This window comes from Gavia stellata, unplaced genomic scaffold (assembly GCF_030936135.1).
Source record: "Gavia stellata isolate bGavSte3 unplaced genomic scaffold, bGavSte3.hap2 HAP2_SCAFFOLD_53, whole genome shotgun sequence".
In the NCBI taxonomy this organism is placed as follows: Eukaryota; Metazoa; Chordata; class Aves; order Gaviiformes; family Gaviidae; genus Gavia; species Gavia stellata.
The window spans coordinates 474,011-499,645 of NW_026776569.1; the positions used below are offsets into that span (position 1 = coordinate 474,011).

Sequence of the window (25,635 nt, forward strand, 5' to 3'; positions counted from 1 at the left end):
TGCACGCATCTCATGGACACAGTCCCGTAGCTGGGAAGAGCGGAAAAGGAACTCTCAGTAACCCAATGTGCCAGCCAAAGCTGTGAACAGGCACGCTTACTGCCCTGGGCAGGTTTTTATTCCTCTGGCTGTGCGGCTCAGGGGAGAGGTGGGAGCTCTGCCGGCGGACGAACAGCCCTTTGCCAGCAGTGTGTGGGGAAGCCCAGCGGCTGCCAGCTGCTGGCTACGTGAGGTGCCCAGGCTGCAGGGGCTGCGTGGCCGCAGTGCGTCCCCATGAGTCCCCGTGCGTCCCCGTGCGTCTCCGTGTCACAAAGGGGCAGTGATGCAGGACCCGCCCGCTGCTTGTGAGCTCACCAGGCCAGGGCTTCATATCCTGAAAAGCGGGCCAGTGAAAGCCACTTGGGCTGAGCTGGCCTTCGGGATAACTTGGCTCCTTCCTTTGCTTCTTGCGTGGCTACGTTGTTCCAACCATTTATCGTTTACTGCCCACTTGGCCTCCACTTTCATCCTCTTTCAAAGGTAATTAAGATTAGACTTTCGGGACAGATCACAGAGTAGGTAGATACAGGATAAAAGTCTCCGCTGGTCTATACCTTCCGAGCTGTCGGCTGAGCTATTACACCTCTCTGGGCTGGCCAGATATGCGCTATGGGTAGAGTTCCTATTTGCTAATTCTGATGTCTCTACCGTAGCCTGGGATAGGTAAGTGGGGGGTGGGGGCAGCGTAGTCTGAGGCGTTGGGCTCAGCCTAGAATGACAAGGAGCCCACCCTGGCTGCTGCGGTAGGAAGGAAGGCAGAAAAGGAGCACGGCAAAGGCAGCCATTAAAGTGGTGGCCAAAAGCTGGTCCGTCACTCCTGCATCCGAGGTGGGAAAGTGTGGGCTGGAGAGCCAGAGGGCTCTGCTGCTAAAGCTGGCAACAGGTCAGCAGCAGGTCCTCTTCCGAGAAGGTGACGCACATTTGAGCCTTTCAAAAGGGCCTTTGGAACTGCTGTGAACCAGGGCCCCGTGACAGTGATGGTGAGGTCGTCAGCCTGCGGCTCTGCAGCAGTTAAAACTACCACGGAAACAGTTTTGATGGCGGATGCTGTTCTGTGAGTTTCCTTTGGGGGTTTCCTCCATCATTTTGTTGAGCTACAATTATTTCTTGGCGATCAGGTGACGGGATTGGCGCTGGTCTTCTCTTCCGCGAGCACATCCTGACATCCTTTGTCATCCTGAGCTTTCCCCTCTGTTCCTGAGAGGAGCGATGGCCGCAATGGGGAACGACTCCTGTGAGTAACAGTTTCCCCAGCAGGCTTGGACTTTGTGAATCCCCAAAGGCGATGGACGCGGCTGGTCCTCCATCCCTGAAAGCTGATGTGCTGACAACCTGGAGTGAAGTCTGGGGCGTTTCCTTATAGTGGCCAGATCTACCCAGGTGTTTTCAATTAGACACAGGAAACGGCGTTTTCTCACTCCTCTGCCACTATGTACAAGACGTTGAAAGATGACATTGCTCATAGAAAGCTCTGACATCAGTAGGGTTACCTTCTGTGCTAGGGTCTTGCTTGTTTTTGTCCAGTTACAATCAGGAAAAGGGAAGACTTGACCTGATAATCTAGTTCAAGAGCCTAGAGGGAAAGGAAGGTAGCCCGAGGCACAGAAATCAGAGTGTGGGTTTGTTGGACTTTGGGCAACGTAAGCGAGGGAACAGACTATCTTCCACAGCTGTTTCTTAACAAGCAAATTTCAATGGCAGCGTTAGGCTTCCCCCAATGTCTCTGTGTTGGAGGTTAGAGCTGGTTGTCCTGGGTGCTCCTGCACAGAACTCGACTTTGAAATATGCTTTTGTGCAACAGTATCGTCTCACCTCTTTTCAAACGTCGTTTCCCTGCAGTCATTGCCGAGGGAATGGCTCCGCCACAAAGGATCCTCTTTCCCCCGGAGAAGATTTGCATGGGCTGGCAGCAACGACAGAGAGCTGGAGCGGGACTCCACAACCTGCACAATACGTGCTTCCTCAACTCCGTCCTGCAGTGCCTGACGTACACACCCCCTCTGGCCAACTACCTGCTCTCTCGTGAGCACAGCTTGTCGTGTGAGTACTTTTAGGAACATCTCCTTGTCAATCTGTTGGGCACTTCCTGAGGATTCCCAGAACCTGGAATTTGATTTAGGGGAAAAGCAGCCCTTCTTTGTCAACCCCCCACCCCGCCCGCCCCGAGCGGGTGTCCTTTGAACGCTCAAGCCTAGAAGCCGCTTGTCGTACCTAGGCGTGTTCCTCTTCAGAAAGTCACCTCTTTCTAGCCCCGGGTCTCCGTCCCTATTCCTGCAGCTTAAACTCTCTTTGCTTACGGCACACAAAACTTCTGTCAGTTTAGCATCCCTCTGAAAAAAGTTTTCTACGCACAGAAATGTCCCGGGCTTGTTGGGACATTGTCACCCTAGGAGAAGAGAGTAGAACTCCTCTCCATTAAGTTTCCCGTTGCTACGGATATTTTGCTAAGCTGACAAATCGCTTTCCTCTCTCTCCTCAGGTCGCCAGCTAGGCTTCTGCATGATGTGCAGAATGGAAGCGCACGTTAACATGGTCTTGCGTTCCTCCGCCAGTGCCATCGAGCCTTGGGCTGTCCTCAGTGTCCTCAAGCGTAAGTCATTTCAGGTGCTTTGACACGGTGTCTTCTGTTCTCGTAGGAGAGAACTCCTAACTTCTTCTTTCTTAGGAATAGGAGAACATTTCCAGCTTGGCATGCAGGAAGACGCCCACGAGTTCTTACGCTATACTGTCGATGCCATGCAGAGAGCTTGTCTGAGTGGAAGCAGCGAGTAAGCACAAGCAAATGACCTTTTGAATGTTCCCCAGCCCTTTGGACTCCTCGACGTACTCCCGTCAGGGAAAAACTGCGCCCAGGGCTTTCAGACAAAGTGAAACTCTTGGAGGAGATAACTCCCTGCCTTACCATTTATTTCCAGCTTGGACATCTCTTCTCAATCAACTACCGTTGTCCATCAAATATTTGGGGGCTTTCTGAGATCCAGAGGTACTTTTCCACACCTATTGCTCTCCTTGGAATTGTCTGTGCCCTTCTGTCTGCCTGTGATCAACAGCTGTTCTTGTGACTGGCGTAGTAGGTACGACGAGCGTAAACCCGCACAGTCCACTCCCTCTATCGCTGAGCATTTCCATTTGCCTTCCAGTCACGTGCTTGAGCTGCAAAGCGGTTTCTGATTCCTACGAGACCTTCCTGGATGTTCCTCTGGATATAAAAGTAAGAGGGTTTGGAACTGTGCTTCCAGACGTCCCAAGGCTCCTGTAGCTTTCCAGCATAAACGCAGTTGGCTTTAAAAACGTAGACGGCAAACACAAGAGAGCTTGGTGGTGGGTGGGGAGTGGAATGGAAGGCGTCCTTCTGGGGAGGCCGTGGCAGTGGTCTCCCTGGAGGTGCCGGCTTTAAGCCGGACAAGCACGAATTATCCTCTCTGCAGCCTCGACGTGCTCTCATCCTTCTTCCCTTTGCCCTCCCTCCACACCCGTCTGACTCCCAGGCTGATGGGTTGTGGTGTTTTCCTTATTGATGACCCTGCACACCATCGGTAGCTGAACCGTGCGGTGCCCCAGAGAGGTGGCTCTTGATGGCCCTGGGATTCCGTGGAATTGAGGGGAATGTTCAGCGTAATCCCCTCTTTCGGCCTCCTCCTGGGCGCTGCTTGCGGGTTCAGGGTGGGTCTCCTCAGCGTCAGCTACCTGGCTCTTCTGGTCAACTCCTAGGAAGTGTTGGGACGAGGGCGTTGCCCTCAGCTCAGTGCTCTCCTTTCTCACTCCTCCAGGCAGCCTCATCGGTCAGCGCAGCTCTCGAGGACTTTGTGAAACCTGAGCAGCTGGATGGTGAAAACTGCTTTAAATGTAGCAAGTAAGATGATTCCTAACGACATATTAATACTAGATCCTGGGGGAAGGTGCTGCATGTCATCGAGCGTAAGTCATCTTTTCCTCTAGGTGAGATGCACAACAAGGACACGCAGCTTTTATTTTTAATCTGGCCTTAGACAACCGAATAGCCTTAAAATAGCGGAAGGACGTGTGAGACGTGAAAGCTTGTCCGGCCTTCTGGGGGGAGAAAAGGGGGCATTTAAGGCTGCGTTTCACCACTCGGCTCTGTGCTTGGATTCCAGGTGTGACAAGATGGTTGCCGCCTCCAAGAGGTTTACAATCCATCGGGCGCCAAAGGTTCTCACGGTGTGTCTGAAAAGGTTTGACCATTTCACCGGCGGGAAGATCAGCAAGGTGCGTACGCAATTGGAGTGCGACTTTCTCCCTGGAGCGGGAGGTTTCCCAAAGCAGTGCGCTCTTTCCCAAGCTCTTCATGTTGAGATTTTCCTCTTCTCTTCTGGGGAGAGGAGAGCTCCCGTGGGAAGATGAGCATGCACTCTGCTCCGGCAGAGCTGCTTTGGCTGAGAACACTTTCCTGCCACCCAAACCACGACATGTCGCTTTAGGGAAAACCAAGTTTCCATCAGCCCCAAAAGATGTATTTGTAAACCTCTGGCCCCTGGTCTTGGAAAGCTATTTCGTGTCGAATTTCAGGATCATTTCTGAGCCCTCTTGGTCTCTCCGTAGGTTGTGGAGTATCCCATGTACTTGGATCTTCGGCCATACACGTCTCAGACAGCTGGAGAACCCCTCCTCTACTCCTTATATGCTGTCCTGGTGCACAGCGGTGGCAGCTGTCATACAGGACACTATTTCTGCTACACGAAGGTGAAGAGCAACTTCTCGCCTAACAAGGGAAAAACGTACCCTGGGGAAGACAACTTCCGTGGCAGTGTTCCCGGCAGCCAAGCTTTTGGGGGGAAGGTCTCCTTACCGGCCGGGTTGGATCGGTTTTGGCGTCCTCTTGGTTCTGTAGTTTTCTGCCTGTCTTTTTGTGGAGACACCATGCAGTTCATCTCCAGATACCAATGCCTTCTTTGCAGGCCAGCAATGGACTGTGGTACGAGATGGACGATTCGTCTGTGGTTCCCTGTGACTTCAACACAGTTCTCAGGCAGCAAGCCTATTTACTGTTCTATGTCAGGTAATAAGCAGTATTAACTGTGTTCAGAATACTGTGTTTCCTTTTCCTGGCTCTGCTACTTTTCTTCTCGTCCTCCTGAGTGTTTCTCTTTCCGTCACAGAAGACAATTACTACCTGCATCGTTCAGTGCTGTCAAACCCGAGCTACCCCACGTCAGTCCTTATCCTTCCTTGCTGGGCTTTAGGCTGCTGCCCAGGTCTAAACTGCGAGAACAGCCCTAAACAGAGATCACTCTTTCTCTCCAGACGCTCCGATCTGAAAATGGGAGAAAGGACTTCTTCCTCACCGGCACCATCACATGCCCGCTCCTTCCTCAGTCAGTGGGCGGCCGGCAGCAAGCAGGCGGGTTCTGTGGGAGCATGGGATCTGCCTCGTCAGACTAAGGTAGCTCTGGGGAAGTGGGTCAGGGCACCAGGCGCATTTCTTTCTGGGATCTTGGCGTTGCTCTCTTTTCCCTCCCACACTGCAGCTTTCTCCACAGCCGCGAGGCTGCTCCCTCTGAAAGCATCCCGCCTAGATCCATCCCCTTTGTCCGCCTTTGGCCCTTCTGCCTTGGCAGCCCTCCAGAAGAGCCTTTGGGAGGCCTTTAGCTGTCCCCTCCCAGAGCTCCTGGGGTTTCCCCACTGTTGTGGTCCTCCTGGGAGGAAAGGGCAGGACCTTTTCACAGCTCTCTTTGCAGGACATGGCGGTGGGCATGGAGGACTCTCCAGAGCACGGCAGCTCCTCCGCACCAGCCAGCACCAGCCAGCTAACCTGGGCAGGTGCCCGGGAGGCGTCTGCAGGCCGGCCGTGCCTCATCTGGCCAGGCAGGCTCAGCGTCACCTCCGCCGTGCCCAGAAGACAGCCTGATTTCCTGCTCCACCGTCAACCATTTGACCGTGCGCTGCACAGCGTGCGAGAAGATGACAACGACGAGGAGCACGGATTCGGCCCTTTTTCCTGCTGCCAGAGGAACGGGGCCAGGGAGAGGGCCTGGAGCAGATCCCCGCAGTGGGGCAGTGGTCTCCGCAGCTGGTTTGTGGACACCACGGACTATGACCACTCAACAGGGAGGAGAAGGAGAACTTGTCCTCCAAATTGTGGCCATGCTCCGAGGGATGACACAGCTCCAGGGCCCTCCGATGTCAGCTTCCAGTTGGCTCCCCCACCCAGTGCTGCTTGGGAGCAAACCCTGCCGAGGCAGAGAGAGCGGAGCAGATCCCCGCGGCGGGGCTATGATCTCCGCAGCCGTTTTGTAGAGTACAGAGAGTACTGCTCAGCAAGGAGGAGGAGGACGAGGGGGAGAATAAGTCTTCCATGTTGTGATGGAGCCCCAAGGGATGATGGAGCTCCAGGGCCCTCCAACGCCAGCTCCCAGTTGGCTCCCGCACCCAGGGCTGCTCGGGGGCAAACTTGGCTGAGGCAGAGAGAGCGGAGTAGATCCCCGCCGCGGGGCTATGATCTCCGCAGCCGGTTTGTGGCCACCACGGACTGTGACCCCTCAGCAGGGAGGAGGAGAAGGGTTTCAGCGCCCCAGAGAGACATGCCAGACAAACACTGCAGCGGTGATGGGGGCAGCTTGCGACCCTGGTTGAGGGAGGAGCACATCTGACTCCTGCAAAGCCAGAGAGGAGCAGGAGGAGGAGGAGGAATCCAGGAAGCACCAAAGCTGCCCCCAGCAGGGACCAAGCTGCACAAAGGGCACCAGCAGCCCACCCTGTCCCTCCTCCCAGTGCTGCCTCTGGCCAGGAAGAGCTCAGAGAGACCTTCCAGAGCGATGGACAGCTCTGCCGCCTGGCCCGCCTGCCCACAGGTCCCTCGAGGAAGACCTTTAATCCGTGGTCAGATTTTGGTATCACCTTGCAAAAACATCACTCCTTTGGAACCAACAGGCAGAAAAGCCAAAGCCAGAATTAAAAACATTTGTTGGCCTTCCAGGGTGTTTTCTTCTCTCTCGGTTTTGAGGCTTTTGGTGGAAATACCCACTGTGGGAGGTTTATATCTTGAGATTTTGAAAGCTGTGTGCTTGCACATGCCCATCTTCCAATCTCTTCTTTTTAAATATGGAGTTCAAGTCACACAAACAGAAATGGGCTGGATGAGCTGACAGCGAGGGGAACCGAAAACCGGCTGAACGGCCGGGCCCAGAGGGTGCTGCTCAGTTGCACCAAGACGAGTTGGAGGCCGGTAATTCCTGGTGTTGCCCAGGGGTCAGTACTGGCTCCAATCCTGTTTAACATCTTCCTTAATGGTCTGGATGATGGGGCAGAGTGCACCCTCAGCAAGCTGGCAGATGGCACCAGACTGGGAGGAGTGGCGCTTAGGCCGGGGGGCCGTGCTGCCATCCCGAGGGACCTGGGCAGGCTGGAGAGATGGGCTGACAGGGACCTCATGCAGTTCAGCAAGGGGAAGTGCAAAGGGTGCTGTGCGGGTGACGAGCAGCGGCACAGAGTGCCCAGGGAGCTTGTGGCGTCTCCATCCTTGGAGATGTTCCACAGCCCTCTGGACGTGGTCATGGACAACCGGCTGCAGGTGGCCCTGCTTGAGCAAGGGGGGTTGGACCAGGTGACTTCACCCTCCAGGTGACCTCCCGGCCAGCCTCAAGTAGCCTGTGATTCTGCGAAATGGATCCAGCCACCAACGCTGTCCCCCTCAGGCGGCCATCGACAGCTCCACCAGGAAGCTGCAACCCCTGGAGAAAAGCCCAGGCCGGAGCAGGCTCCTGGCAGGAGCTGCGGCCCCTGGGGCCCAGGCGGGAGCAGGGGGACAAGGTGAGGAGGAGGAAGGGGCGGCAGAGACGAGGCGCTGTGGGCTGCCCACAGCCCCATTCCCCATCGCCCTGTGCCGCTTGGAGGGGAGAGGGGGCGGAGGAGTCGGGAAGGGAGGAGTGAGGCTGAGCCTGGGAAGAGCGGGGCTGGAGGAAGCCGTTATCGTTGAGGTTTGTTGCTGCTCTCCTGCTCCCTTTTTAATTGCCTAATTGGTTAATTACATGAATTGCATCCTCTCCCCCAGCCTAAACCAGTTCCCACCAGTGTAGCACTGGCTGAGGACACCCGTGGTAAGAGCAGCACAAACCCGTTTCCCTTTTCCCGCCCCTCCGGCTGCCGGGTGTAGCCGAGCCAGAGGCCGAGCAGGGGAGGGCTCATCCTGCCAGCGCTGCTCGCGGCAGCACAGGAGGGAGCGGCCCCATCCTGCTGAGCGCGGGGTCGCTCTCCCGCCTCGGCTGCCCCTCGGCCCGGCGCTGTTCGATGCGCCGCTGCCGCAGGCAGGCCGGGCAGTTTGCCTGTTGAGCGCTGGGGACGGCTGCCCCAGGGGAAGGGGGAGATGTCTCTGCTCCGTCCTGCTGCGGGAGCTGGGCTGAGCCTCAGTGTTGAGGGCCGACAGCGGGTCTTTGCGTTCGTCTAGCTCGGAGAAAAGGAGGCCGAGGGGCGAACACGTTGCTCTCCGCAGCTTCCTGGGGAGGGGACGTGGAGAGGGAGGTGCTGAGCACTTCTCCCAGGGATAGGACACATGGGAATGGTTCAAAGCTGCCCCAGGGGAGGTTCAGACTTGACATTAGGAGGCATTTCTTTATCGAGAGGGTGCTCAAGCACTGCCACAGGCTTCCTAGAGAGGTGGTCGATGCCCCAGGCCTCTCAGTGTTTAAGAAGCTGTGCTGGTTTTGGCTGGGATAGAGTTAATTTTCTTCATAGCAGCTAGTATAGGGCTGTGTTTTGGATTTGTACTAAAAACAGTATTGATACACAGGGATGTTTTAGTTACTGCTGAGCAGTGCTTACACAGAGTCAAGGCCTTTTCTGCTTCTCACACCGCCCCGCCAGCAAGTAGGCTGGGGGTGCACAAGAAGTTGGGAGGGGATACAGCCGGGACAGCTGACCCCAACTGACCAAAGGGATATTCCATACCATATGATGTCATGCTCAGTATATAAACTAGGGGGAAGGCTGGCCGGGGGACCGCTGCTTGGGCTGGGCATCGGTCGGAGGGTGGTGAGCAATTGTTTTCATTTGCATCACTTGCCTTTCTTGTTTGTTGTTGTTTTCATTACAATTTTTATTATCATTATGATTATTATTATTTTACTTCATTTCATTTATTAAACTGTTTTTATCTCAACCCACGAGTTTTCTCGCTTTTACTTTTCCTATTCTCTCCCCCATCCCACTGGGGCAGGGGGGGAGTGAGCGAGCGGCTGTGTGGTGCTTAGTTGCCAGCTGGGCTTAAACCACGACAGTCCTTTTTTTGGCGCCCAACGTGGGGCTCGAAGGGTTTGAGATAATAACAGATTCAACAGAACTTATTAGAAGGGGTTTCTATCTGTTAAATTTACAGGTCACAATATTGATTCATCTGTTCTTGACATTAGTTTATTTGATCTGCACCATGCTCTTTTTTCTGCTGTACCTGTTAAAGATTGGCATTGGTTTTTTCGGTTTGCTGTGCTCTTTAGTGATTAGTGATATTTTGCCTGGGAGATTTGTTTTTAAAACACTGACCTTGAGCTGGGTACTCTGGTATTTGGTCTCTGCACTGAAGCCATTACTGTACTTCGGGTACCATCTCATGGAGATTTTTAACAATTATACTTCTTCCTCTGAGAGGTTTTTTGAGGAGGAAATACAGAACGGCACCCTTGCTACCTTCTTCTGTGACGTTGTCTCCCTCGTTACAACGACTTCTCAGTATCTTGAACATCCTTGGGTAGTTAAAATACTTCTATTGGCCTTTCTAAGAAATATTGCTTCAGTTTTGTCTAAGGTTAACAAGCAATTTAGGAATATGACCCAGGCTCCACGAGAGCATGGTCATGGGTGGCACGGCATGTGGGAAAATATGGGCAGGTATCTAGAGAACTTCTCACCTCCAATGTTCTGGAACTTCACTCCCGAACAACTACAGGATCCTGATGAAGTGGTAGAATGTTTGAGAAAAAAATGCTGTGGCTATTCTAAAGAGGCACATCTTACTGCACTGTGCTGGGCCCTGGCCAGTATCTACCAAACACTGCTCGATACTACGCAGTACCCCCAGGAGGAAGAGAGGGGAAACAAACCAACAGACACCGTGGCTAAACCAGGCACTGTATCAGTCGCCCCTATAACCAAAAAGAAACAGTGGAAGCGGAAATCAACTCGTTTAGTAAGGGATGAAGAAGCTTCTCCTAAGAGGGAGCAGGAGAAAGAATCAGAAGAGGCAGCCTGTTCTGTGGCAGAGCAATCACAAGAACAGGAGGAGGAAGAGACTGAGATAATCAATGAGACAGAAACCACCCGATCCCTGTCCCTAAGTGAGCTGCGAGATATACGAAAAGATTTTAGCCGTCAACCAGGTGAGCTAATTCTCAGCTGGTTGCTTCGATGCTGGGATATTGGGGCTAGTAGTCAGGAATTAGAGGGTAAGGAAGCCCGGCAGCTGGGATCCCTTGCTAGGGATAAGGCCATTGACAAAGGGATTGGAAAAAAGGCAGGAGTCCTCAGTCTTTGGCAGCGACTCCTGTCAAGTGTGAAGGACAGGTATCCCTTCAAGGAAGAACTCGCAAATTCTCGAAGGAAATGGACCAACATTGAGGGGGGCATCCAGTATCTGAGGGAATTAGCCGTGTTGGAGGTGATCTATAACGACCAGGCATGCAAAGACCCGGATGAAATCCGGTGCACACGGTCCATGTGGCGAAAGTTTGTACGAAATGCAGCGACATCATATACCCACACCCTGGCGATAATGAACTGGACAGACATTGAGGCACCAACTATAGATGAACTGGCCAGGCAACTCCGAGAATACGAAGATAATCTTGCTCCCTCCATGTGTGCTTGTGTCTCGGCTGTGGACAGACACAGACTGACCCAAAACATGTTTGAGCAAGCTGAGAAGCGTAGGTTTTCTTCATGCACTCCAACCAAAGCCTCATCTATTAAGAGTCAGCCTTTTCCTGTTCAAGCGAAAGAGTACCGGTGGCGCGCACCACGTGCAACCCTGTGGTTCTTCCTGCGGGACCAGGGGGAGGACATGAGGAAGTGGGATGGTCAACCCACCTGGAGATTAGAAGCTCGGGTGCAGGAACTACAAGGGAAAACAACAGCCAAAAGGCATCCATCCAGGAAAATTACCGCTCCAGTGTCTGTTGGGCAGAGTAGAAGGGCTTACTGTACTTTTGATCCTGATGAAGGGACCTCTGTTACGCACTTACAGAAACCAAGTAATGAAGACTCAGACCAGGAGTAGAGGGGCCCTGCCTTCGGTCAGGCGGAGGAAAGGGACAATCGGGTTTACTGGACTGTGTGGATTCGATGGCCTGGCACATCAGCCCCACGGGAGTATAAAGCTCTAGTGGACACCGGTGCACAGTGTACTCTAATTCCATCAGATTACAAGGGGGCAGAATCCATCTGTATTTCTGGAGTGACAGGGGGATCCCAAGAACTGTCTGTGTTGGAGGCTGAATTAAGCCTGACTGGGAATGAGTGGCAAAAGCACCCTATTGTGACTGGTCCAGAGGCTCCGTGCATCCTTGGTATAGACTATCTCAGGAAAGGGTACTTCAAAGACCCAAAAGGGTATCGGTGGGCTTTTGGTATAGCTGCTTTGAGCACGGAGGAAATTAAACAGCTGTCTAGCTTGCCTGGTCTCTCAGAGGATCCTTCTGTGGTGGGGTTGCTGCAAGTTAAAGAACAGCAGGTGCCAATCGCTACCATGACAGTGCACCGGCGACAATATCGCACCAATCGAGACTCCCTGGTTCCCATCCATAAGTTGATCCGTCAACTGGAAAGTCAAGGCGTGATCAGTAAGACTCATTCACCCTTTAATAGTCCCATATGGCCCGTGCAAAAATCTAACGGAGAGTGGCGGTTAACAGTGGACTATCGAGGCCTGAATGAAGTCACACCACCGCTGAGTGCTGCCGTACCAGACATGCTAGAACTTCAGTATGAACTGGAGTCAAAGGCTGCCAAATGGTATGCAACAATAGATATCGCCAATGCATTTTTCTCGATCCCTCTGGCAGCAGAGTGCAGGCCACAATTTGCTTTCACATGGAGGGGTATCCAGTACACCTGGAATCGACTGCCCCAGGGGTGGAAACATAGTCCTACCATTTGTCATGGGTTGATACAGAGTGCACTGGAACAAGGTGAAGCTCCCGAACATCTGCAGTATATTGATGACATCATTGTGTGGGGCAACACAGCGGAGGAAGCGTTTGAGAAGGGGAGAAGAATAATCCAGATTCTCCTGAAAGCTGGTTTTGCTATAAAACAAAGTAAGGTCAAAGGGCCTGCACAGGAAATTCAGTTTTTAGGAATAAAATGGCAGGATGGGCGTCGCCATATCCCAATGGATGTGATCAATAAAATAACAGCCATGTCTCCACCAACTAACAAAAAGGAAACACAAGCTTTCTTAGGTGTTGTGGGTTTCTGGAGAATGCATATTCCAGGTATAGTCTGATCGTAAGCCCTCTCTATCGAGTGACCCGGAAGAAGAACAACTTTGAATGGGGCCCTGAACAGCAGCAAGCCTTTGAACAAATTAAACGGGAGATAGTTCGTGCAGTAGCGCTTAGGCCAGTCCGGACAGGACAAGATGTGAAAAATGTACTTTACACCTCAGCCGGGGATAACGGCCCCACCTGGAGCCTCTGGCAGAAAGCACCTGGGGAGACTCGAGGTCGGCCTCTAGGGGTTTGGAGCCGGGGATATAGGGGATCTGAAGCCCGTTACACTCCAACTGAAAAAGAAATATTAGCAGCATATGAAGGAATTTGAGCTGCTTCGGAAGTAGTTGGTACTGAAGCACAGCTCCTTTTGGCCCCTCGATTGCCTGTGCTGGGCTGGATGTTCAAAGGGAAGATCCCCTCTACGCATCACGCAACTGATGCTACATGGAGTAAGTGGGTTGCACTGATAACGCAACGAGCTCGGATGGGAAACCCCGACCGCCCGGGAATCCTGGAAGTGATCATGGACTGGCCAGAGGGCCGAAACTTCGGACTGTCACCAGAGGAGGTGACTCGTGCTGAAGAGGCCCCTCTGTATAATGAATTATCAGAGACTGAGAAGCAATATGCCCTGTTTACAGATGGATCCTGTCGTATTGTGGGAAAACATTGAAGGTGGAAAGCTGCTGTGTGGAGTCCTACGCAACAAGTTGCAGAAACTGCTGAAGGACAAGGTGAATCAAGTCAGTTTGCAGAGGTGAAAGCCATTCAGCTGGCTTTAGATATTGCTGAACGAGGGAAATGGCCAGTACTTTATCTCTATACGGACTCATGGATGGTGGCAAATGCCCTGTGGGGGTGGCTACAGCAATGGAAGCAGAGCAACTGGCAGCGCAGAGGTAAGCCCATCTGGGCTGCTGAATTATGGCAAGATATTGCTGCTCGGGTAGAGAACCTGGTTGTAAAAGTACGTCATATAGATGCTCACATACCCAAGAGTCGTGCCACTGAAGAACATCGAAACAATGAGCGGGTGGACCAAGCTGCTAGAATTGAAGTGGCTCAGGTGGATCTGGATTGGGAACATAAGGGTGAGCTATTTATAGCTCGATGGGCCCATGACACATCAGGACATTTAGGAAGGGATGCAACATACAAATGGGCTCGTGATCGAGGGGTGGACTTGACTATTGATGCCATTGCACAGGTTATCCATGAATGTGAAACATGTGCCATAATCAAACAAGCTAAGCGGCTGAAGCCTTTTTGGTATAGAGGACGATGGCTGAAATATCAATACGGGGAAGCCTGGCAGGTTGATTATATCACACTACCACGAACCCGCCACGGGAAGCAGCATGTGCTTACAATGGTGGAAGCAACTACCGGATGGATGGAAACATACCCCGTGACCCATGCCACTGCCCGGAACACTATCTTGGGCCTTGAAAAGCAAATTTTATGGCGACACGGCACCCCTGAAAGAATTGAATCAGACAACGGGACTCATTTCCGAAACAACCTCATTAACACCTGGGCCAAGGAGCATGGCATTGACTGGGTGTATCACATCCCCTACCATGCACCAGCCTCCGGGAAAATTGAACGATACAACGCACTGTTAAAAACTGCACTGAAAGCAATGGGTGCTGGGACATTTAAGCATTGGGATACACATTTAGCAGAAGCCACTTGGCTAGTTAACACTAGAGGCTCTGCCAGTCGACCTGGCCCTGCCCAATCAAAACCCCTGCGCACTGTGGAAGGAGATAAGATTCCTGTAGTACATATAAGGAACTTGCTGGGAAAAACAGTCTGGGTTATTCCTTCCTCAGGAAAAGGTAAACCTATTCGCGGGGTTGTTTTTGCTCAAGGACCTGGGTGCACTTGGTGGGTAATGCAGAAGCATGGGGAAGTCCAGTGTGTACCTCAAGGTAATTTAATTCTGGGTGAAACTAATCCATGATTTGAGTTATATGTTACAGGAATTACTATAGCAGGAACCACCTGAACCAATTGAGGAGAAGCCTTACAAGAAGCAGTGCAAGTGCAGCAGTGACCCGACCTGAGCTAGCTGTGGTGCCCAATAACTCCATGCAATACAACACCTCTTCTCTCCTGAGTGACCACCATAACAGATGGAGCCCAAAGTTATGGACTACATGAACTCAATGGACATTTATGGACATTTTACAGATATTTCACCGGGGTGGTCCATAGACTAAGGGAAGGATATCTGTGTACTATATCAAAGGATGGGAAGGGCGATGATAGGGAATGAGAACGTTTTGGATGGTGTGAGACCTGAGCATGATGTAAATGGTATGGAATAAGGGGTGGAGAATGTGCTGGTTTTGGCTGGGATGGGGTTAACTTTCTTCATAGCAGCTAGTATGGGGCTGTGTTTTGGATTGTATGGGACTGTGTTTTGGATTTGGGCTGGAAACAATGTTGATAAAGCAGGAATGTTTTAGTTACTGCTGAGCAGGGCTCACACAGCACCAAGGCCTTTTCTGCTCCTCACCCCACCCCAACCAGCGAGTGGGCTGGGGGTGCACGGGAAGTTGGGAGGGAACACAGCCGGGACAGCTGACCCCATCTGACCAAAGGGGTATTCCATACCATATGACATCATGCTCAGTATATAAAGCTGGGGGAGGAAGAAGGAAGGTGGGGACATTCGGAGTAATGGCGTTTGTCTTCCCGAGCAACTGCTACGCTTGATAGAGCCCTGCTTCCCTGCAGATAGCTGAACACCTGCCTGCCGACGGGAAGTGGTGAATGAATTCCTTCTTTTGCTTTGCTTCTCCGCGCGGTGTTTTTTGCTCTACCTATTAAACTGTTTCTATCTCAGCCCACGAGTTTTCTCACTTTTACTCTTCTGGTTCTCTCCCCCACCCCACCTGGGGGGAGTGAGTGAGCGGCTGTGTGGTGCTTAGTTGCCAGCTGGGCTTAAACCACGACAGACGACCACCTGTGTACCTGGAGGCGCATGCGTCACGAGCATTTACATATATTAATGAGTTCTCGGAAATTGTATGAATATGTTAATTGTTTCTTGGAAATATGATGAATATGTATACTTTGATTGTATATAACTTTTCTAGCAGAGAAACTAAGCACGTACACGGTGGAGCGAACCCCTGTGCGTCCAGCGCTGCAATAAAGAAGCGCCTTATCACCTACATACATTGTGTAGGTGAATCTATATATTACAGATTTGTAACAGTTGGACCTTCAAAATGAGACTTTGGACTCTCAAAATGGGGATTCCGGCCCTCAAAACGGGGCCTCGGACCTTGACAATAGGTTTTGTGCCCTCAAGGGATCCCTTGCCACTAAAAACTGAGGCGCGGCAGCCTAAAAACTGGTCTGCGGAGGCACAAAAATGAAATTTTGGACCCTCAAAATGAGGCTTTGGACCCTCAAAATGACTATTTGGGCCCTCAGAATGAGGATTTGGACCCTCACAATGAGGATTTGGGCCCTCAAAATAACAATTTGGACCCTCAAAATGGTTATTTGGACCTTCAAAATTACTGTTTGACCTTCAAAATGAGGCTTTGGGCCTCAAACTGTCTATTTGGACACTAAACGTGAGTATTTAGACCGTCAAAATGAGGTTTTGGGAGATCAAAATCAGATTTGGGGCCCTCAAAATGAGGAATTATACCCACAAAAGACGACTTCCAAACTTCAAAATGAAGCATTGGACCCTCAAATGAGTATTTGGACCCTCAAAACGAGGCTTTGAACCCTCAAAATGAGGCCTTGGGACCTCAAAATGAAGTTTTGGACGCTCAAAATGACATCTGGGGTCCTCAAAATGAGGTTTTGGACCATCGCAATGAGGCTTTGGGATGTCAAAATGACTACTTGGGCCTTTAAAATGTGGTTTTGGACTCTCAAAATGAGGCTTTGGAGACTCAAAATGACTATTTTGGTCCTCAAAATGAGGCTCTGGGCCCTCAAAATGGCTATTTGGAGCCACAAAATGAGGCTATATTCCCTAAAATGAGGATTTGGATGCTCAAAAAGAATACTTGGACCTTCCAAATGAGACTCTGGACCCTCAAATCGGGGCTTAGGACCTTGACAATAGGTTTTGTGCCCTCAAGGGATCCATTGCTACTTAAAACTGAGGCGTGACAGCCTAAAAACCGGTCTGCGGAGGCACAAAATGAGGCTTTGGACCCTCAAAATGATAATTTGGACCCTCAAAATTAGTTTGGATGCTCAAAATTAGTGTTTGGACCCTGAAAATGAGGCTTTGGACCCTCAAAATTACTATTTCAACCCTCAAAAAAAGGATTTGGACCCTGAAAATGAGGCTTCAAACCATTAAATGAGGCTTTGGACCCTCAAAATGATGTCTGGGGTCCTCATAATGAGGTTTTGGACCCTCACAATGAGGATTTGGGCCCTCAAAATAACAATTTGGACCCTCAAAATGAGGCTTTGGACCCTCAAACTGTCTATTCGGACCCTAAACGTGAGTATTTAGACCGTCAAAATGAGGTTTTGGAAGATCAAAACCAGATTTTCGGCCCTCAAAATGACTATTTGGACCCTCCAAATGACTTTTTGGGCCCTCAAAATTACAATTTGAAAGTCACAAAATAAGGATTTGGACGCTCAAAACGAGGTTTCAAACCCCCGAAATGAGGCTTTGAGCCTTCACTGAGGGTTTGGCCCTCAAAATGACTATTTGGGCCCTCAAAATGAAGTTCTGGGCCCTCAAAATGGCTCTTTGGAGCCACAAAATGAGGCTACGGGCCCTAAAATGAGGATTTAGATGCTCAGAAAGAATACTTGGGCCTTCAAAGTGAGGCTTTGTGTTGGAGAGGGAGAACCACCCGGAGTAACGATGAAATCTCAGTATGAGTATAGTCGTTCTCCCCTTTATTGAAGCTTACAGAGTATATATAGACAGATGCCAAGAACACGCGTCCGCAACAGTTGTATAATTGGCTTACAGCCTCTGTTCATGCGCCAGGGCGGCGAGTGTGATTGGTACAGTGCTCTTGTGCACGCACAGGAGCACTTCTCCTCTTCGTGGATGTAGCTCCTTCTTCTTGTTTACCATTCCGCTGTCTCTTATCACAACAGGCTTTCAAGGACAGTTAGCGGTTCCCTCTGAGCCTTTCCTCTCATCAGAGACTGAGTTGCTCATGGGAATCAGATCGTGTCCCTTGTTACTAAACCATTCCTCCACAGCTTTGGACCCTCAAATCGGGGCTTTGGACCTTGACAATAGGTTTTGTGCCCTCAAGGGATCCATTGCCCCTAAAAACTGAGGCGTGGCAGCCTAAAAAATGGTCCGCGGAGGCCCAAAATGAGGCTTTGGACCCTCAAAATGACCATTTGGCGCCTCAAAATGCCTCTTTGGACCCTTCAAAATTATGCTTTGGACCTTCAAAATGACTATTTCGATGCTCAAAATCACTATCTGAACCCTCAGAAGGAGGATTTGGACCCTCAAAACGAGGCTTTGGACCCTCAAAATGAGGCCTTGGGACCTCAAAATGAAGTTTTGGACACTCAAAATGACACCTGGGGTCCTCAAAATGAGGTTTTGGACGGTCACAATGAGGCTTTGGACCCTCAAAATGACAATTTCGACGCTCAAAATTACTGTTTGGATGCTCAAAATTACTGTCTGGACGCCCAAAATGAGGATTTGGACCCTCAAAATGAGGCTTCGAACCCTTAAATGAGGCTTTGGGACCTCAAAATTAAGTTTTGGACCCTCCAAATGACTGTTTGGGCCTTTAAAATGTCATTTTGGACTCTCAAATTGCAGCTTTGGAGACTCCAAATGACTATTTGGGCCCTCAAAACTACCATTTGAACCCTCAAAATAAGGATATGGACGCTCAAAAGGAGGCTTCAAACCCTTGAAATGAGGCTTTGACCCTTAAATGAGCCGTTGGGCCCTCAAAATGACTATTTGGACCCTCAAAATGCCTATTTGGACCCTCAAAATGAAGCTACGGGCCCTCAAAATGACTATTTGGGCCCTCAAAATGAGGTTCTGGGCCCTCGAAATGGCTATTTGGAGCCACAAAATGAGGCTACGGGCCCTAAAACGAGGATTTGGATGCTCAGAAAGAATTCTTGGACCCTCAAAATGAGGCTTTGGACTCTCAAAATGGGGATTCCGGCCCTCAAAATGGGGGCTTGGACCCGGAATGACTATTTGAGGCTCAAAATTAGCATTTGGACACTGAAAATCAGACTTTGGGCCCTCCAAATGCGTATTTGGACTGTCAAAATGAGTTTTTGGGCCCTCAAAATTACTATTTAGGCCTTTAAAATGAGTCTTTGGACCATCAAAATGACTATTTGTACCCTCAAAATTACAATTTGAAGAAAATAAGGATTTGGAGGCTCAAAACAAGGCTTCAAACCCTCAAAATGAGGCTTTGAGCCTTAACTGAGGCGACGGGCCCTCAAAATGACTATTTGGACCCTCAAAATGAGGCTAGGGGCCCTCAAAATGGCTATTTGGAGCCACAAAATGAGGCTACGGGCCCTAAAATGAGGATTTAGATGCACAAAAAGAATTCTTGGACCTTCAAAATGAAGATTTTGGCCCTCAAATTGGGGCTTTGGACCTTGACAATAGGTTTTGTGCCCTCAAGGGATCCATTGCAACTAAAAAGTGAGGCGTGGGAGCCTAAAAACTGGTCTGCGGAGGCGCAAAATGAGGCTTTGGACCCTCAAAATGACCATCTGGCCCCTCAAAATGCCTCTTTGGACCCTTCAAAATTACTGTTTGGACCCTCAAAATCACTGTTTGGACCCTCAAAATGAGGCTTCGAACCCTTAAATGAGGCTTTGGGCCCTCAAAATGATGTCTGGGGTCCTCATAATGAGGTTTTGGACCCTCACAATGAGATTTTGGGCCCTCAAAATAACAATTTGGACCCTCAAAATGAGGATTTGGGCCCTCAAACTTTCTATTTGGACCCGAAACATGAGTATTTGGACCGTCACAATGAGGTTTTGGAAGACCAAAATCAGATTTTGGGCCCTCAAAATGACTATTTGGGCCCTCAAAATGAGGAAATATACCCTCAAAGAAGACTTTCACATTTCAAAATGAGGCTTTGGAGACTCAAAATGGGGATTCGGGCCCTCAGAATAAAGCTTTTGACCTTCAAAACAAAGAGTTCCTTCCTCAAAATGAAGATTTCAGCCCTCAGAAAGGGGACTCGGGCCCTCAAAATGAAGAATTCGATGCTCAAAATGAAGATTTCGGCGCTCAAATCAGGGGCTTCAGGCCCTCAAAATGAAGATTTTGGGCCTCAATACAAGGCTTCGCATTTGGACATTAGGTTTTGTGCCCTCAAGGGATCTGTCGCCACTAAAAACTGAGGCGTGGCAGCCTAAAAACAGGTTGGCAGAAGCTCAAAATGAGCCTTTGGGCCCTCAAAATGACTATTTGGGCCCTCAAAATGAGGCTCTGGGCCCTCAAAATGACTATTTGGAGGCACAAAATGAGGCTAAGGGCCCTAAAATGAGGATTTAGATGCACAAAAAGAATTCTTGGACCTTCAAAATGAGGCTTTGGACTCTCAAAATGGGGATTCCAGCCCTCAAAACGGGGCCTTGGACCTTGACAATAGGTTTTGTGCCCTCAAGGGATCCCCTGCCACTAAAAACTGAGGCATGGCAGCCTAAAAACAGGTTGGCAGAAGCTCAAAATGAGCCTTTGGGCCCTCAAAATGGCTATTTGGACCCTCAAAATGAGGATTTGGACCCTCAGAATGGCTATTTGGAGCCACAAAATGAGGCTATGGGCCCTAAAGTGAGGATTTGGATGCTCAAAAAGAATACTTGGACTTGGGTCTGCAGAGGTGCAAAAATAAGATTTTGGACCCTCAAAATGAGGCTTTGGACCCTCAAAATGACTATTTGGGCCCTCAAAATAAGGCTCTGGGCCCTCAAAATGACTATTTGGAGGCACAAAATGAGGCTAAGGGCCATAAAATGAGGATTTGGATGCTCAAAAAGAATATTTGGACCTTCAAAATGAGACTTTGGACTCTCAAAATGGGGATTCCAGCCCTCAAAACGGGGCCTTGGACCTTGACAATAGGTTTTGTGCCCTCAAGGGATCCACTGCCACTAAAAACTGGGGCGCGGCAGCCTAAAAACAGGTCTGCGGAGGTGCAAAAATTAACGTTTGGACCCTCAAAATGAGGTTTTGGACCCTCAAAATGACCATTTGCCCCTCAAAATGACTATTTGGACCCTCAAAGTGAAGCTACGGGCCCTCAAAATGACTATCTGGAACCTAAAAATGAGGCTCTGGGCCCTCAAAATGGCTATTTGGAGCCACAAAATGAGGCTAAGGGCCCTAAAATGAGGATTTAGATGCTCAGAAAGAATACTTGGACCTTCAGAATGAGGCTTTGGACCCTCAAATCGGGGCTTAGAAACTTGACAATAGGTTTTTTGCCCTCAAGGGGATCCATTGCCACTAAAAACTTTGTCGCGGCAGCCTAAAAACGGGTCTGCGGAGGCGCAAAAATGAGAGTTTGGATCCTCAAAATGAGGTTTTGGACCCTCAAAATGACCATTAGGACCCTCAAGATGCTTCTTTGGACCCTCAAAAGGATGTTTTGGACCTTCAAAATGACTATTTTTACCCACAAATTTACTATCTGAACCCTCAAAACGAGGCTTTGGACCCTCAAAATGAGGATTTGGGCCCTCAAAATGAAGTGTTGTCTCTCAAAACGACTCCTCAAGTTCTCTGTCTCTCAGTCTGGGGACGGGAGGGCATTGGGTAAAGACGTTCAGGCCGTGGAGAAAAGAGAGACACCATTTCTTCCGCGTTTCCTCACTTTTAGGGCCCCAACCTGTCTTTCATGACCCCCAGCCTTTTCTCAGGGCCCCCAGTTCCCTCTCGAGGGCCTAAACCCTGAAGGCGGAGCTGGTCGCCTGGCAACGGCCGCCCAGGAGTCTGGGGGGAGTCAGTGGACCCAGGACAGCCAATCGCATTTGGGGAAGGGTGTGATTGACATGTAACCAGACAGCCAATCGGAGGCAACATCACCTCAGGGAAGGGCGGGCAGTGATGGGGGTGGGGAGGGAGCCCTCAGGCAGCCAATAAGAGAGAGCATCCCCTCAGGGGAGGGTGGGCCCCAACTGAGGGCAGAGTGACAGCCCATGTGGGCAATCAGAGGTCAGAGTCCAGGTGAAGGGCGGGAGCCCACCAGGGCAGCCTGAACCAGCTGGGGGCCAATCAGAGGCAGCATCCCCTCAGGGGAGGAGACTGACAGCCCTCCCGACCTATGCCGGCAAAGACTGGTGTGAGAAGAAGGCGGGCTCCACCGGCAGCCGGGCCGAGCTTCAAGATGGCGCAGGTGGGGCCTGCTGTGAGGCTGAGGGTGGGGAGGAGGGGGAGGACCCGGCCGCCATCCGGCGTCTCCCGCCTGAGGTGGTGAGTTGAATAGGGGGGATGCGGGGCTGGGGTCCCCCCTCAGAGCAGGGGGGTCCCAGGGTTGATGCTCTCCCCACCTCTCTCCCCACAGCTGCTGCACATCATCTCCTTCCTGACACTGCCCCCACCCCCTGCTGAGACTGGGCCAGACCTGCCGCTGCCTCCACGAGGTGTGCGACAGCGAGGCCGCCTGGCGCCACCTCTGCACCCCTCTCTCCTCGGCCTCTACCATCGCCCGTCCCTGCAGGAGGGCCGCCATCCTCACCTGTGAGTCCCTGTCATTGCCAAGGGATGGGGGGTGGCACTTTGTCCCCCAGCCTCATTTTCAGAGTCCACAGCTTTGATTGTACGGTTGAAAGCCTCATTTGTATGCTCCCAAACCCTCATTTTTAGGGTACAAACCCTCATTTATAAGTTCCAAACCCCCCTTTTAAAGTTCAAAGACTCAGCGATGAACGACTTAAACGATTCTATGTTTCTACGATTCTATGATTCTATGCTTTTAAGGGCCCAGAGTTTCATTTTTAAAGCCTAAAGTCTGATTGTGAAGGTCCAAAGCCTCAGTTTTAGAGGCCAAAGGCTTATGTAGAGGGTCCAAAGGCTCATTTGTAGCTTCCAAAGCCTCCTTTTCAGGGACCGAAGCTTCCTTTTCAGGATTCGGTCCACAATTTGGAGAACCCAACACCTATTTTGAGCCTCCCAAAACCCATTTCTAGGGTGCAAAGGCTTAGGTTTTGGTACGGAAGCATCATTTGAGGGCACAAAGCCTAATTTCTGCGTTTGAAGTCTCAATCTCATTTCCAAAGCCCCGTTTTTAAAGAACAAAGCCCCATTTTGAAGGCCCACACCCTCCTTTTGAGGGTCCAAACTCTCATTTATTATTAGGTCCAAACCTCTCTTTTACAGCTCTGAGCCTCCACTGGAGTGCCCAAAGCCCTAAAGCTTCATTTCTTGGGGCCATGGACGGTCCAAGAGTTTCCCCTCCTTTGCAGGCTCCAAAGCCTCATTTTTAGCATCGAGCCCATCTTTTAGCCCCAAAAGTCTCTTTTTTAGGGCCAGACCCCTCATTTCTAGGGTCCCAACCTGTCTTTTATTACCCATAGTCTATTTTTAGGGCCCACGGTTTCATTCTGAGGGTCTAATCCCGCACCATCAGGGCAGAAAGCCTCTTTTTAGGCTCCAAAGCTACATTTCTAGTGTCCAGAGCCTCCTTTTTACCTTCCAAATCTTAGGTTTGGTTTCCAAAGCCTCATTTCAGGCTCCAAAGCCTCAGTTTTATGGTCCCAAGTGTTATGGCTTTCCACATGCCAGCAAGTGTGCCAGGGTCCGGCCCTAGGATACGGCTGAAAGTGCAAGGTCCGAGTGAAGGTGTCCAATTCCTCTTTTATTACTTCTCAGATGACAGCTCATGCTGGTGCCTGAGGGATTTCTCGAATGACGGTTCAGTTGAGGCAGGTGGGCGTCCGTGGGGAAGCAAGTGTTACCGAAATCTTCAACAGCAGTAGAATGATGTCTCTTCCTTTGGTCTTGGAGGAGGCTGCACAACCAAAAGGTAGACTAGACGGTTCTCGGTGGGATTTTCCAAACTGGTTACCCCCTTCAAAAGAAGGAAGAATCCACCCTGCGCTTCTTTTCTGGTTTGCAGCGCTGCTATCAGTAGCTTCCCAGGCAAGTGGGCCGCGAGGTTTCGTTAGAGTCGCAGGTACAGTTCCAATCTGTGGTAAACTCACGGTGACGGGTTGTCCTGGCTGTAACGCCATCGGATAGTTTCCTTCATCAGAAGGGGGAGCATCAAGCACAGCTTCTGCAAAGAATGCTCGGCTCACGGGGCTCCCGCTGGGCCCGTGCCGATTATTCAGCTGATGAAGTGTTTGGGGAAGTTGACTGTCCCTCTGGGCCTTCAGACTCGTTCTCAACAGGCCCTTAGCTCTTTCTACCACCCCATCTGATTAAGGATAACAGGGGGTGTGGAATACCCATTGGATATCTTCTTGTGTTGCCCATTCTTGCACTTCCTACACGGGAGAAGTGCGAGCCGTTATCACTGCGGATGACATCAGGAGTAGGTAGACTTGAGAACCAAAACCATACTCCTCGTACTGTATTTCACCCATCGGCCTTCGGGCACTTTGTTGCCAAAAGCAAGCTGGAGACGACTTCCGCTCCCGTGAGGATGCATCGATATCCCGCAGAGGGTTTGAATAGCCCGACACAATCAGTTTGCCGTGTAGACCATAAGGTTTTACCTTCATTGCTATGGAGGGGTGGTGCTTTAGCAGGGCGATTTTGCATCATTTTAATCGACATTGAGGACACTCTGCGAGAATAACTGCACAAGTTTTCCTGTCTAGGGGCCAACCCGTGCCCTGTGCAGCAAAAGAAAGTGCTGCTTTACCTGTGTGACCTGACGATGTGTCCCGCTTGCTTTGCAGAGGGAGCAGTGGTCGGAGCTGCTAGAAGCTGTTGAAGAACGGGTTGAGGTCAAGAAGGTACTGGGGACAGGAGGGACGGGGGCTCAACAGGTTTGTGGGGGAAGCCCCCTCAGAGCGGGCATGGCCAGGACTCTTGACCGGGCCCTTTGCTTCTCCAGCTTCTCAGGAACAAGGTCCAGCGCCTCCTGGAGAGACGGCAATGCCTCCGACAGGCAACAGCTCTGTGAGTGGCGATGGGGCCCTGACTGAAACCGGGGCAGCAGGGTCAGGGGTGCTGAGCAGCTTCGGGCAGACCTCTGCCTGTTGCAGGCCTCTCTCTGGCTCCTGTCTGCTCCTCCAGCCCGCTCTGGAGAGCCCTTTGTCTTCTCCTAAGTGGCTCAAACCCTCTCTGAGCAACTCGGGACTCCTGGAAGCAGCTCTGCACACCTCTGAGCAGCTCCCAGGCTCTCCAACTTGCTCCCCAGGCCTGGGGTGGCACAGGGGTGGGGGATGGGTCTGTGCAGTGCTGGGTTGCCGGGGGTGCCTGGTGCCAGCCCCAGCAGAGGCTGGGCAGCACCCAGGCTCCCTGTTGGCCAGCCGGGGGGTCGCCATGCCAGCCAAGGTCTCTCCTCACAGGCCAGCAGCCCGTGGTGTCCGTAGCTGGGGGAAGAGGGCGCAGGCAGACGAGACAGACGGGTCGCTGCTGCAGGAGATGGTGGCTGTGCGGCTGGTAGGACAGACAACCCTGCCGTGGGCCTTGGGGAGGGAAGGGGCTGCACTGTGCCCGCGGGACGTGGGGGCACTGATCTCAGCGGGGACGAGGGAGGGGACCTGAGCCCCCAAACCTCGGCCTCCTCGCACACCCCAACACATGTCCCTGCTGTGCCTTGGCCTGTAGGAGGAGCAGCTGGCGTCAAGGAGGAATAGTATCGCTTCTTGGCTGAGGTGAGTTGCCTGGCGGGCGTGGGGTGCTGGGGCTCTTCCATCGGCAGTGGGATGAGAGAGCTGCCCGGGCCCCTCCCCGCAGTCCTGAGCAGGGAGTCTTGTGCCCAGCACGGTGCGAGGTCCCACGGTGGTGTTTGAAGAGGGTGGTTGGAAAGAGCTGAGACAAATTTGCCCCCAGCTCTGCCTGACCCCTCTCCTGTCCCACAGGAGACTTCTTCTGTTCCTCGTCCTCCTGCAGATCCTTGTCCTCATCGTGGTCTTACTGAAGAGGGACATCCTTAACTGGGTCCTGCCACCAAAGCTGGCGGCCGCCTTTGGGAGCCGCCCAGCCAGGTCCCAGTTCTTTTGA

The 25,635-nt window shown here is 51.4% G+C and overlaps 1 protein-coding gene across 1 annotated transcript; it reads left to right on the top strand.

Moving 5' to 3' along the window:
- Window positions 1–1,257: 1,257 nt before the first annotated feature.
- LOC132321144 (ubiquitin carboxyl-terminal hydrolase 42-like) lies at window positions 1,258–25,635 on the top strand. The gene is made up of 16 exons (XM_059834720.1): window positions 1,258–1,273; window positions 1,879–2,079; window positions 2,519–2,629; window positions 2,705–2,807; window positions 2,955–3,022; window positions 3,180–3,250; window positions 3,810–3,892; window positions 4,155–4,266; window positions 4,600–4,740; window positions 4,956–5,056; window positions 5,302–5,398; window positions 5,736–5,985; window positions 21,794–21,930; window positions 24,363–24,419; window positions 24,521–24,585; window positions 25,494–25,635. Exons 1-16 carry the CDS (start codon window positions 1,258–1,260, stop codon window positions 25,633–25,635), a joined length of 1,755 nt encoding a protein of 584 aa, XP_059690703.1.

What these genes read in the sequence shown, in the direction of transcription:
- LOC132321144 (XM_059834720.1), top strand. An exon ending in GGGCTTTCTGAGATCCAGAG is followed by an intron (nt 3,023 to 3,179) that starts GTACTTTTCCAC and finishes TTTGCCTTCCAG; the next exon opens with TCACGTGCTTGAGCTGCAAA. An exon ending in CTCCGACAGGCAACAGCTCT is followed by an intron (nt 24,586 to 25,493) that starts GTGAGTGGCGAT and finishes CCTGTCCCACAG; the next exon opens with GAGACTTCTTCTGTTCCTCG.